Raw genomic sequence first — 13535 nt, 5'->3', positions numbered from 1 at the left:
CCTCTTACTTTGCTCCATTTATATGCTAAGTATTATTAATCTAGGGGTTGGGAATCTATGTATTTATCCAATCATAATCTAGCTCAGTCCTATCTAAGAAAAGAAAAAAAACCTATTTAAGTTTTCTGACAAATAGCCTACATAATTTGGGAAAGGTTCATCACCAGAAAGTTGACCACAAGACAATGAACTATTTAGCCATAGCAACTCAAGAAGAATGATTCCTAGTGGGGGAAAAGGCTATAATATGTTTTGGTAGAGTGTCCCCACAATGAAGAAATCATGGACCCGTGAAGCACCTATTATTGACAACAAATTTGATAGTAATAGTAAAAATAATGTGAAAATTTTGCACACATTGAGTTAATTTTTATTGGGAATCAAACTTTTCAATTGATCAACTTTGCAATCTCCAAGACCAATGGCACTAAATCAAAGAACTAAATTAACAGAATATTGACAAAACAATATGATTCTTTCCTTTTCTAGAGCATTTTTTGAACATAACAGGTGTGGACTAAATGTTTCTTGGATTTATTAGATTTATTTTTTCATCCAATGCTCACAAAGTTTCTTTCTTGCCCAAAAGTTCTATGATTTGCTCTGTACTACTCTAAAAAAAATCTTCCACTCCCCAAATCAAGCTCTGCTGAAGACCAGGTATAATATACAGAAAGAAAGGGGCTATTCATTTGTCAGAAAAATAATACTTTTCCATTTACATCTGAGGCTGATAGAAATTTCTCCCAGCTCACATGACACTGCTGACCTACAGACCAGACGCCCCTTCACAAACCCTCCTATTGTATAAGCTGAAGCAGGATAAAAATACAAAGCATCATTTCATAACACAAAGCTTTCCCTATGTTTTAATGCCGATTTAAATTCTGGAGGTATGCTGAAGTTTTCCAAAATATTTTACAAAGCTTCAACTGTACCTGTATTCTCCCAGGCCCCATGTTTTTCACCAAAGGTGGCTGGCAGGGTTGGGGCACGATGAAAACTTGCTTTTTTAGAGCAGCAAAACTGACACTATTAAAGATAAGAACCTCCACTGTAAATTCTCCTCCCCTAAAAAAAGTAGACATATAGAAAAGAAGAGGTTACATAGCAAAATAGCAATCATTTTAATTCTTTACAATTATTGGGGAATCTTTAAAATATTGTTATTTATTATTGCCATTTTTAGGATTAGGTTTACCATGATATCACATATAAGGGAGACAACATGAAAAAAAGACTTTTTTGAGAATGATCAGACCTTTGTTCCAGGTTTAGTTCTAAAAATTATTAGTTCTAGGACCCTGGATAAGTAACTTAAAACTCTTTGCCTTTGTTACTTCATCTGTAATTTAGAAATAATACTCTTTGGAAATATCTGTCCCTGAGGTGGCACAGTGGACAGAGTGCCAGTCATGGAGTCAGGGAATACTCATATTCATGAGTCCAAATCTGGCCTTAGACACTTGCTAGCTGGGCAAGTCAATTAATGTATTCTGCCTCAGTTTCCTAATCTGTAAAATGAACTAGAGAAGGAAATGGCTAATGACTCCAATATCTTTGCCAAGAAAATTCCAAAAAGAGTCACAAAGAGTTAGACACAAATGAAAAACAACAGATACCTGAATCTAATAAGGTTATTATGAGCAACGTAATTGCTTAGCATTTTAGCACCATATGAAGAGGGGTCCTGGGATCAAATCTGGCCTCAGACACTCCCTAGCTGTGTGATCCTGGGCAAGTCACTTAACTGCAATTACCTAGCCCTTACCACTCTTTTGCCTTGGAATTGATGCTTAATATCAATTCTAGGATAGAAGACAAGGATTATTTTTTAAGCACAGTATGTATATTTTTCTTGGTAGTAGTAGTAGATATGACCAATTACCTCCACTTGTTAGAGAATGTCAGAGAGGTATTCTGGTGCAGTGCAAGAGAGTGACAATCTTAGAGTCAGGAATACTCAAGTTCAAGTCTTGCCTTTAACACATACTAGCCGTGACTATGTCTTCTTGGTCAAGTCACTTAGCCTCTTGGTGCTTTAAGACTGTCGATTAAAAACTATTTTTGATCTGTATCAGTAAAGGGAGTTTCTAGAAATTCACTATTCCAAGGGTCTCAGAGATCTGAAATACCATTAAAATTTTCAGTTCCATGGCCATAAACTGCTCTCTAACATTGACTAATTATCTCCCAAATGTATTTCCCTTGTATATGCTCTATATGAATTCCCTTAGGTAAAAAAGACCCAATGCCCGATGGATTCACAAGTGAATTCTATCAAACATTTAAAGAACAATTTATTCCAATACTATATAAACTATTTGGAAAAAACAGCTGAGGAAGGAACTCTACCAAATTCCTTTTATAACATAAATATAGTTTGGACATCTAAACCAGAAAGGAGAAAACTATAGACCAATATCCCTAATGAATATTGATGCAAAGATCTTATATAATAGCAAGGATCATATATTATAAACAATTGGGTCTTATATCAGGATTGCAGAGATGATTCAATATTGGGAAAACTATCAACATGATTAACCATATCAATAACAAAACCAAAAGGTACCATATGATTATTTCGATAGGTGCAGAAAAAGCTTTTGACAAAATATGACACCCATTCCTATTAAAAACACTCAAGAGCATCAGAATAGAGCATTTGATAAATAGCATCATTTAAATCAAATGTATTTTACTGATATCAACGTAGGTTGAGGCTAAGCTAAAAAGAGGGTATACAGCATGGATACACAATTAGAAAAACTGATGTTTTAGAGATGTTCCATTGTTTTCTGTCCCTTCCCTCCTCTCTTGTGCCCTCTGTAGTCCCAACTCTATCACTAACCAATTCCCTTTCATGTCAAGCTCTTTTGACTGGTGCTCAATAGAAACTTCTTCAGGAAGCCAGCATAGCCCTGATCATCCTCTTCTATACTGGTTGCTATTTTCTATCATCATTCCCACTACTCCCAAACACATAAATAAATAGGTATAGCTCTCTCCTTTCTTAAAAGGCAGAACTCAAAAGATAGCTCTTCCAGGAAACCTTCCCTGGCTTCCTTACTACTTCTCTACTTCTCCTCTTATCTAAAATCAATTTCTTTCATCCACATTTTTCTTGTATTGTCTGTTGATTTCCTTGACTTATATTCTACTCATCCTTATATCTTTTATCCATATATCTTCTGTGTTTTATCTACCTTGTTAGATTGAAAACTTCTTGATAGCAGGGACTGTGTCATTTTTCTTCATGATATCTCACTATTCTAGCACAGTTCCTTATATATAACAGTAGTATAATAAATCTTTATTAAATGAAATTAATACTTATGTTTGCCTGTGCCATGGAATTACTATAATAATATACATTTCTTTATAAGAATAGAGCCCCACATTATTATTATTATTATTGCTTTTTATTAATCTTAATTACATGTATCACCCAGGTTAATAATTTTGTCAATACTAAATTATATTGATATATAATGCTAATATGTAGTTTAATATTGACTTCATTGTTTCATGTTGTCTTGTTTCTCCAAAAAGACTGTGAGTTCATTATGGTGTGTAAAGGCAACCCCTTCCTCTCAGTATCGTGAACTTTCTGCTCATCCAAGCCAGCCCATTAGCAACCCAGAACTAGAGGCTATGGGTCCAGGTCAGAGAGACTTTGATTGGTTCCTGAGATGTGGTAGATCAGCACAGAGGGAAAGGACAGCACATAGAGAAGGAGGACTAAAAAAATGAGACCGTAAAGGAGGCTGGGCTCTTCTCTGGAGGTCTTTGGCTGGGGGTCTTTCTGTGATTCGGCATTGGTGGCTAGGGCAGAAGATAATCTCATGGGCTGGCAAAAGTAGGGTGGCAGGCTAAAAATTAGTTTTTTGTTTTCTATTCCCTTACCTCCCGATTTCTTTCTTAGACTATATTTATATTAAAATTAAATTGTTAAAAGCTACTATCATCCTTGCAACTTAAGGGTTAATTATTTTTACAAAGAGTGACCACAATAATCTTTTTTTTAACTACTATTATATTTGCAAAGCAATTTTTAAATATTACATTTAGCATACTACATTTGCTATTTTTTAATATTGCATTGGGCAGGAAGGGCAGGAACCATGTCTTATATTTAATTTTTTTAAGGCATCCAGAATAAAGCTCAACATAGAGAGTGCTCAGAAAATATTTCATGAGTTATGGGCTAACATCAAGATGCCTTTTAACATGAGAGTCAATCCTGGCTTGAAGTCAAATTTGGCTTCTGTTTGTAGGTTTTGCTAACTGAGCAATAATCATTGGCCTACCTCTTATATATATGGCTCTCGGTCCATTTCCCAAGATGGATAGTACCATCCCCAAAGTTCCACAAGTAAGTAACATTTGTACCAAAATTGATTCTGCATTCAAAACTCGCACTGGAATTTATCAGAGCTGACGAGCTGGATACAAGCCGATTTGGAACAATTTTCCTCTCTATACTGATAGTGTGAATGTGAGAGGCGACAGAGCTGATCTGATTGGCAGCATTAACTATTACATGATACCTGAAAGGTAGAAATGCCACGAAGAGGAGAATCAAATGACTAGAATAGAAACATATATGAAATTTAGTATAACTTTGCAAGGTCTGAATTACAAAGGAATTTCAATCCTAAAATACCTAAAGATAAAGGACAATTTTGAAGCTGAATTTAACAGAATGCTCCAGGAAGGAAAAAGATTTTGTTTAGTTGTTTTAGAGAGATGGAATGAACCACAAAAAAACTGAATATAAATTTGGGACTGGGAGAACCAAAGTATCTTATGACAATCTGGTGGACTGGTTGCCATCGTGATGGGCTCTATTGCTCTATTGACTTCCCCTGTTACACATTGCCAAAATTAGGTTTCTTGATACAAAAACTGATTTTTATCACCAATATTCTTTGGTTATTCTATGATGAATGACTAAAGGGAAAACAAAGAGGTTCATGGTGGATGGAAGTAGGCTATAGCATATTACCAATGATAAATTACTTGTCACGTATGGGATAAAAGATATTGAGCAGGAAATCTGCAATTGGAAAAGAGGGTGGACTGGTCATGTAGTAAGGAGTAGAAGATAGCATATGGATGCTTCAGTTCCTATACTTGTTCTCTGAGAATGATATAAGACCTAGAGGAAAGCCTTAACAGTATTAGGTAGATCCTTGATGGAAGATTTATTAGAGAACATGGACAAGAATTACCTAGGATGAGAGGGCATGCATGTATTGTGATTAATGCTGTAAGAGAATCTATTCACATCACTGAGACCAAAGATGTTGAAGAATAATTATCCTAATGGTCTCCACATTGGAAAAAGGCTAGAAAGTTGAAATCTCATGAGACCAATTTTACATACCTCTTGGGAATGCTGTATCTTTTTTTAATACTTCTTGAAGTTGTTCTCCCCCATGAACCATCTCCAAAATGCCAAACAAACTCAAGAGGACTTGTTTCATTTGTAAGAACAAAAAATGTGATTTCATAATCAGTGGCAAATACTGTTCCATTAGTAAAGATAGAAACAGCTGTAGTAAAAAGAATCAGGGTTACAAATACTCCAAGAAAAAAGCAACAAAGATATAAATGAACTATTTCAGTTGTTACTACCAATTGTTTTTTTACAAAGATTCCAGAATGAATGACTCTTTAAAATTAAAGAATGGAATGAATAAAAATAGACAACAATATATGTATAAATATATAGAAATAACAATGTATGAAAATAGGCAACAATATTATATGACTTTTGATTGAATCAAATGTACATCACAATAAAAAAACAATGGCATAGTCAGTCCTTTTTTTTATTCTGGGCTTCTCATTTGAAGAAAGCTTAAAAGAAAGAGTTAAAGAATTATTTTGCAAGACTTGTAATCTATGGTTAAGTTTTTTAGCAGCTCTGTCAAGTCAATCCAACAAATGCATGCATATGTATATATGTATACATATATATATATGTATACATATATATATAACCTAATAAACACAAGGCACTATGGTAGGCCCTGAGGATAAAAAAAATCAAAAGAAAAAGAATCTCTGCAAAGTCAAGGAGATTAAATTCTAGTGAGTGGGAAAGGCAAAAATTACATTAGAGGTAAAGTAAATACAAAGTTTATACAAATTCAAAACAACTTAAAGAGTAAAAGAATACTAACAACTAGAGAGGCCAGGAAAGGGATGGGAATTGACACACAATATCAAGAGGTGAAGATGAGAAGGGAATGTATTCCAAAAATGGAAGAAAAACTATGCAATGTTTAAAGATAATATTTATTTGTCCTATAACATTTAGCATAAAAGACAGAATTTAGAGAGAGTGGCAATGGAGAGTAATGGCTTGCCACAAGAAGGGCTTACAATAGCTAAGCAAAGATGGAATAATGGAGCCCTCCTATTACCAAGACAGCCCAGTTTTTTTTTCAATAGATCTACCCTATTTCTAGCCTCCCAATTTTTAATTTGCCTCATTGTATCTCTCTAGATCTTAAATAACTTGCATTCTGGATCAGTGTGCTCCTAGTCTAAAACAGGCAAAGTGTAAATCCATTTTTCATGAGATAACTAAAGATGAATGAAGCCAATGAGCAGGTAACAAACTTGAAGAAATGTTGAGGAAAAAAATCTATGTTTTTCTAAGACCTGTAATGCTTGCACAAACTATAAAGACTGTGAAATGTAGGAATACAGAAATCACTCACCTTGCATTTTATATTCAATATTCACACTGGCCCAAGCTAGGCAACCACTTGCTCTATCTGGTACCATTAAGAATACATCATATGAAGAAGTAGATGAAAATCTATGCATAACAACAGATCCTAAATATGGAAAATAAAATGCCATGTATTATGTAATAGAAAGCTTTATAGTTTCAGTTCTCTAGCTTCATAGAAAATCTTATCAAAGGACTCTGCTTTTCCACCTGGCTCCTCAAACACTTAGAATAAATACAAAAAGGAACACAGAATATGCAGAAATCTAGAACAGAAGCCTGAATTTAGTTATCAGTTTTCTCTCAGTCAAATTTTCTTCAAACATCTTGTTCTTTGGGAGAACATCTTTCATTTTAGTCACAGGTAATATTGGTCGATGTTGAAAATAAATTTAAAGCATTATCACTATTTAGTTCTAATTCTACCTTTTTAAACTACTACATTATGTGCTATAGCACACTTCTTCCTTTTTTACTGATTACCAAGCGTCAACTTTAATTCTGCTAAATCTGAGCAAGGAACATTTTGTCAATTTGGCTAGGATTTGTGATTTCATCTGGATGGGAATTCATCAACTGCCTGTAACTATCTTGGAGCTTTGCCTGAGGCTCAGAGAGGTCCTGATTTGCCCATGCTCATGCTGCTATTAAGAGTTGGTGGTGGGCAGCTGGGTAGCTCAGTGGATTGAGAGCCAGGCCTAGAGACGGGAGGTCCTAGGTTCAAATCTGGCCTCAGACACTTCCCAGCTGTGTGACCTTGGGCAAGTCACTTGACCCCCATTGCCTACCCTTACCACTCTTCCACCAAGGAACTAATACACAGAAGTTAAGGGTTTAAAAATATAAAAAAAAATAAAAAATAAATAAAAAAAAGAGTTGGTGGTGCTCTGAACCCAAGTCTCTCTGACTTCAGTCTAGCACTTTATCTTCTATACATATACGTATATACATAATACATGTATATCTGTACATATGTGATCTTGCTGGTAAAATAGGATTCTTATTTATCTTCATGTGAATAAACATTAAACAACTATTTCTTTGGAAAAGAGAAGTATTATTTCATAAATATGGATGAGATATTCACTCATTAACAAAATAACATTCAGATTTCTATCTTTAATTTTGAAAAAAAGATTTAAATTGTTGGAGTAAGAATGATAGTTTTAATTTGAAGGTAATTCTATTATTCAGAAAAGTCATAAAAAATATTACTAACCAATTAACTTTTTAAAGTTGTTGCCTTTTGGGGGAGAGGGAAAGAACATGAAATATGTAACTAGGGGAAAATATTCAAAATAAAAATTTTAAACCTTAAAAATTAAATAAATAAATAAAGTTGTTGCTTTCTATCTTAGTATCAGTTATAAGACAGAAGAGTGCCAAGGGCTAGGCAACTGGAGTTAAGTGACTTGCCCAGGGTCACATATCTAGGAAGTGTCTGGGACCAGATTTGAACCAAAGTCCTCCTGACTCTAACCCTGGTAAGTCTATCCATTGTGATACCTAGCTGCTCCACTAACCAATTAGTTTTAAAATACTCTTCTTTCATCAGGTTGTGATGATCATTAAAAAACACACATCTTACCTGTTTCTTAATACCATGAAAGTTTTTGGCTAGATAGATAGCTTTGATAAATTCTAAGCACTGGAAAAGGTACTGATTTGCAATCAAAAGCCTAGTTTCAGTCTTGGCTGTGCTACATCATTTGACCCTAGGCATGTCATTTCAGTTCTCTATGCTTCCATTCCTTCATCTGTGAAAGGAAGTCTTGGACTAAAGGATCTCTAACTTCCTTCAAGTTCTACATCTTATGATTGCCCTCTCTCCACATCTATATTTTGTGAATTATAAAGTATCATGTGAGTAAGATAAGAGTATAAGTTAAGAAGAACTTCATATATGGAGCTAGGTACCCATAACATGATATCTTACATTTCTGAAAAGAAATTCCCCTTATGGTTAACGAGAACTTGAATTGTATAAATTAAAGTTAAATGAGGAGCTTGCCTTCTTTCACAGAGATGGTATGATCTCTCATGCTTCTGGTATATATTCTGGTTGTTGTTCTTTGAAAGGTGCTGGAGAAAAGTATAACTTCATCCTTATGGACACTGCTAGAATTCATGAATACCACCAAATCTTCTTGAGATATTTCTATGTAATAAGGTCCTAACTCCTTTTTGGTGCCACGAAACTCATTGAAAATAATCACTTTGATCATATATGTACCTACTGAGGAAAAAAATAATATTACCTATACATTTTTAGATATCAAGTAAACACATATAAATATAAGTACAACTAAATATAGTAAATACTTAAAGTTGAAATAGTTTTTATAGTACTATTATTAGATATTGATAAATATGAGATTCTATGTAATAAAATGCCTTCCTGAGGATAATTTCACTTGTAGTAAAAAAATTTTCAAGAGATTAAAGAGATTAAAGAAAATATTTTATATTAAATATGTAAACAGAAGGACTTGGGGAGGACACCATTCGGTCATCTATTTAGTGTATTCGAATTCCCCCAGTGTATAGTTGGAAAATCTTGAACCTCTGGGATTGCATTGCCCAAAATTCCTTTCTGTATTACCCACAATTCCTTTTGCCTTTCATATATGTGCATCGTTACATGGTCTGTATATAGTTTGGGTTCACTCTGCCACGCACTCTCTCTTCCAAATGAATTGAGTGGTGAACGTTCCCTGTGCTCTCTGGCAAAAATAAATAAATATAAAATAAAAAATATAAAATATATAAATAGTATACCTTGCAGATATTGAATATTAATTTAAAAATCCACACCCAGTCTCTGATTTCTATCAGGTTGATATAGAAGACATGTTACAATAGAACAAGGAATGGGGGAATAAAATGAGGGAAATAGTAAATATTCTAAATGAAGAAAAAGATTTGTGCTTGCATGTGTATATAGGAAAGTAGTGAGGATGAATGTTACATGAGGTTTTAGAGATGCATACAAGAAGCAGAAAGTGAGTGTGGATGTATATGTGATTTCACATGCTGGTGGCAGAGCAGATGATGGTGCCAACCAACGCATACTTTTCCTTAGTTGCAGTGTTATGGGGATGGAAGGATTAAACACTTCTACACCATTTAAATGGTGAATGTCATCATTCCAATGTTATTTCTTATACTAACTTCAACATGGACTTTACAAATGGATTAACTTCATAAAACATTAAGGAGAGGAAAAAAACAAAAACCTATAATAGCATTACTTTAGGACAAACTATTTTAATATAATGGAGATTTAAGGGAGTGGGAGTCTTATTTAAAATGAACTACAGATTGTAGAAACACATAAGTTAACATTAAAGGTCTTTTAGGCAATGAGCAGCATTTAATAAGTATTATGTGTCAAGCACTATGCTAAGCCCTGGGAATAAAGAAAAAAAAAAGGCAAAAACAGTTTCCAAACCTCAAGAAGCTCATATTCTAATGGGGAGTAACAAAAGATAAACAACTAGGTAGGTATAAACTGTTTAAAGTAGAAGGAAGATAATTTGTGAGGGAGGGAGGAAAATTAAGAGGTTTAAAGCAGTCTGTAAAAATTGTAGAGAAAATTGAGTCTTGAAGGAAGAAAGGGAAACCAAGAGGTGGAGATGAGTGCACGTTTTTTTTGTTTGTTTCTTTGTTTTTGCCTCTTTTTGTATTCCCAGCATTTATTACAGTGCTTGGCACATAAAAGATACTTAATAAATGTTTATTGACTGGTGGCAAACTGAGATAAAGGGCTCTAGAACTTTTGAAGATATGACAATAAATTAGATAAATGGGGTGAAAGAGAGTGAAGAAGTCTAGAATGGTACCAAAATTGTGAGCTTGGGTGACTGGAAGATAATGTTGCCCTCAAAAGTATTAAGGAAGTTATGAGAAGAGGAGAATTTGAAGAGACAGTAATGAATTCTTCCATATGCTTATGAGACACCTATTACTAGATGTCCAAGAAATCAGTGATGGTGACTATAGCTTGAGAGAGCCTAGGGCTGGATATTCAACTGTTGGAATCATCTACGTAGAGATGATACAGGATACATGGGAGCTAATGAGTAAGGAAATTTAACACTAGTCTGTACCTTTTTTTCGGGCACCCGAAACAGTCTTTGGATTTGAAAGCAAAAGATATTAACTTCTGAACCTCTGAACCGTATCTCTCTGAGATGATGGATGGAGTCCTCCCTGCCATGCCAAGAGACCCAATAATGGTACAAGATAGCCATTCTAAAGACTGTGTGGTGATTCCTAGCATCCAGAAGATCTGCTTCTTTTCTGGACTGAGATCAGAGTCATCCAACTAAGAGCAGCTCAGGAAAGGGATGTCCTAAGAAACATAAATTGGAGTAGAGGAAGGAAGTACGTCTTGCCTCAGAGAGAGGAGTTGGCTAGGAGAATGGTAGCTGTGCCCATTGCTGTGCAAATGGTTTGGGAAAGTGAGCTAAGACTGTGCCAGAGGAGGTGAGCTGACTCAGGGCTGGCTAAGGTAGAACAGGAGCACTTGAGGTCTGTCTGGCTCAAAGCTGGCAGTTCAGGGAGAAACCTGCTAAGGCAGTGATGGGCAAACTATAGCCTGCGGGCCAGATGTGGCCCCCTGAAATGTTCTATCCATCTCCATGACATTATTCCTAATCTGACGAAAACAATGAGTAGGATACAATACAATGAAACTTTAAAAGAGTTGCCTTAGAAACAGACTGACAGATGAGCATTTCCTTTCCTTTGGCCCCCTCTTTTAAAAGTTTGTCCATCACTGTGCTAAGGGAATGACCGGCACACATGGCTGGTGCCTTCTCTTTCTCTGACCTACTTTTTATTATTTAATAAATAATTATAAATTAAGATATAGTGTCCAGAGAATTTTAATTTTAACAAGAGATTACCAGATGAGATAATACCAGATGAAAGGGAAAAGAAAAGAGGTTCCAAGACAGTCTTCCATATTCTAATTGAAAACAAGAGATCTTCTAACAAGGAAGTGAATCCTGAAAAATAAAAATGTTGGGCAAGGAACACAGTAAGTTTTCTTTTCTCCTTCCCTTGCTATATTCCTCATCCTCAAGCATCAGTTATTTTATGTACCACAAACTTACTCTCCTTGCATTTTTCTGTTGGTTATAAAGTTGTATTATACCTTTTCTATATTGGTGATAAGCAATGATTTCTACTTCATCCAAGCCTTCTTTGATGCTGACTTGAAGTACGGTACCATCGCCAAAATCAAATACTAGAGAAGTTATATTGTCTGAGGAAGTACGAACACCAAATCCCAGCTCCGGAGAAGAGTGTCTATTCTCAGGCAACCAAAGGCGACTGTGGTTCCGCCTGGGTGGAAAATCAAGCTTCCCATCAATAACTGAACCTCCTAGTTTGATGTGCCCAGGAAGACATTGAATGAAGAAGATGTAGTTGTGGGGATTAGATACTGAAGCAGCAAAATCACATATGCCAGAAACACTAAATGTGATGTTGAAAGACCTACAGAGAAAGAAAAAGGATTGAAAGAATAAGATTTCTCACCATCAGCTAAAACAAGCCATATCATTAATAATTTAAATCATTACCCATGTCCCAAAATGTTCTACTACAAAGTCTGATTCTGATCTAGAGACGACTATGCCAGTGGGACACTAAGTGTGGCAGGCCCTGCCAAGCAAGAAGGCCTGTGAGGATAGTTCCAGTGCCAAGCTGGATATCTGGTTTCCAAAGACCAGCCTACTACCTAGTGCCAAAGGCTCATTACCAGAACATTAGCCACCAGATGATGAATTTTTTTTCAACTCCACCAGTTCACTAAGATCATCTCCCAAGGGATGAAGGACTATGATCTGTGCTGGTAGTCTCCATGTTGTTAAAAGTTAGGACTCCTTGAAATACTGAAGTGTAAATATAATTATCAAGATATTTTAAGCATTAAAAGTTTCTCCATGAGCCAACAACCTTATGGGAAAATTTGGATTTAATGGCCAATAATAACAGAGCTATTGAGTCAGATGTATATTTAAAAATAAAAGTTCATCTTGGCTTAAGAATAATGCTTGTCTCTGACTATATTTTACAGCATGAATAATAAGAAATTAAGGGTTATGTCTATGTGGAACAACTGGCTCATTGCCTCCATAAAAAACTTTTTTGTAATCCATAAACATAGCTAAAACAAAACTATTTTAAAGGACAAGAAAACAGTTATCAATGTATCCATCTCTTCAGTACATAAAGTACAATTAGTGGTCCAACCTCCTATTGTAATGAGAAACTAGGTGGTGTTAAGGTTATAGTTTTGGCCTTAGAATCAGTAATTCCTGAATTCAAATTCTGTCTCAAACACTCACTAGCTGGGGATGACTGGTCAAGTCATTTAACCTCTCTTAGCCTTGATTTTTTCATTTGTAAAATGACAATAATAACACCTAACACAAAGAATTGTTAGGAAGATCAGTCAATTTTATATATATATATATATATATATATATATATATATATATGTACATATATATATTGCTTCAAAACCTTAACTATAAGTAAATATTAGTTACAATTATAGTTGGAAGGAAATGAAGCACTGATTTTAAGTGTAAGTTGCCAATTGCTTTTATTTAAAATAAATAATGCCATGACTCCCTAGCTGCTTCTCTCCCCAAAAGATCCCTACATTCTGAGAAAGACCCAGCTATGTAAGAAATATAAAATTCCCCATAAAAATGACAGAACATTCAGAATTTCAGATGTCTCAACAGACTTCTTAGTTTTACTGACC

At 34.9% G+C, this 13535-nt stretch overlaps 1 protein-coding gene across 1 annotated transcript in view; it reads right to left on the bottom strand.

The window, feature by feature from the left end:
• PKD1L1 (polycystin 1 like 1, transient receptor potential channel interacting) overlaps positions 1-13535 on the bottom strand; it is a 176696-nt gene that overhangs the window by 125598 nt on the left and 37563 nt on the right. The window contains exons 6-11 of the mRNA XM_044656906.1: positions 11913-12256; positions 8763-8987; positions 6738-6857; positions 5393-5561; positions 4314-4553; positions 939-1071 (exon numbers count right to left, since the gene is read on the bottom strand). Of these exons, the coding sequence (XP_044512841.1) occupies positions 939-1071; positions 4314-4553; positions 5393-5561; positions 6738-6857; positions 8763-8987; positions 11913-12256 (1231 nt within the window). The remainder of the gene's footprint in view (positions 1-938; positions 1072-4313; positions 4554-5392; positions 5562-6737; positions 6858-8762; positions 8988-11912; positions 12257-13535) is intronic.

The sequence above is a fragment of the Gracilinanus agilis genome, chromosome 1, assembly GCF_016433145.1.
Source record: "Gracilinanus agilis isolate LMUSP501 chromosome 1, AgileGrace, whole genome shotgun sequence".
Classification (NCBI taxonomy): Eukaryota; Metazoa; Chordata; class Mammalia; order Didelphimorphia; family Didelphidae; genus Gracilinanus; species Gracilinanus agilis.
The sequence above is the reverse complement of the archived record's forward strand: the minus strand, read 5'-3'. Positions and strand labels throughout refer to the sequence as shown.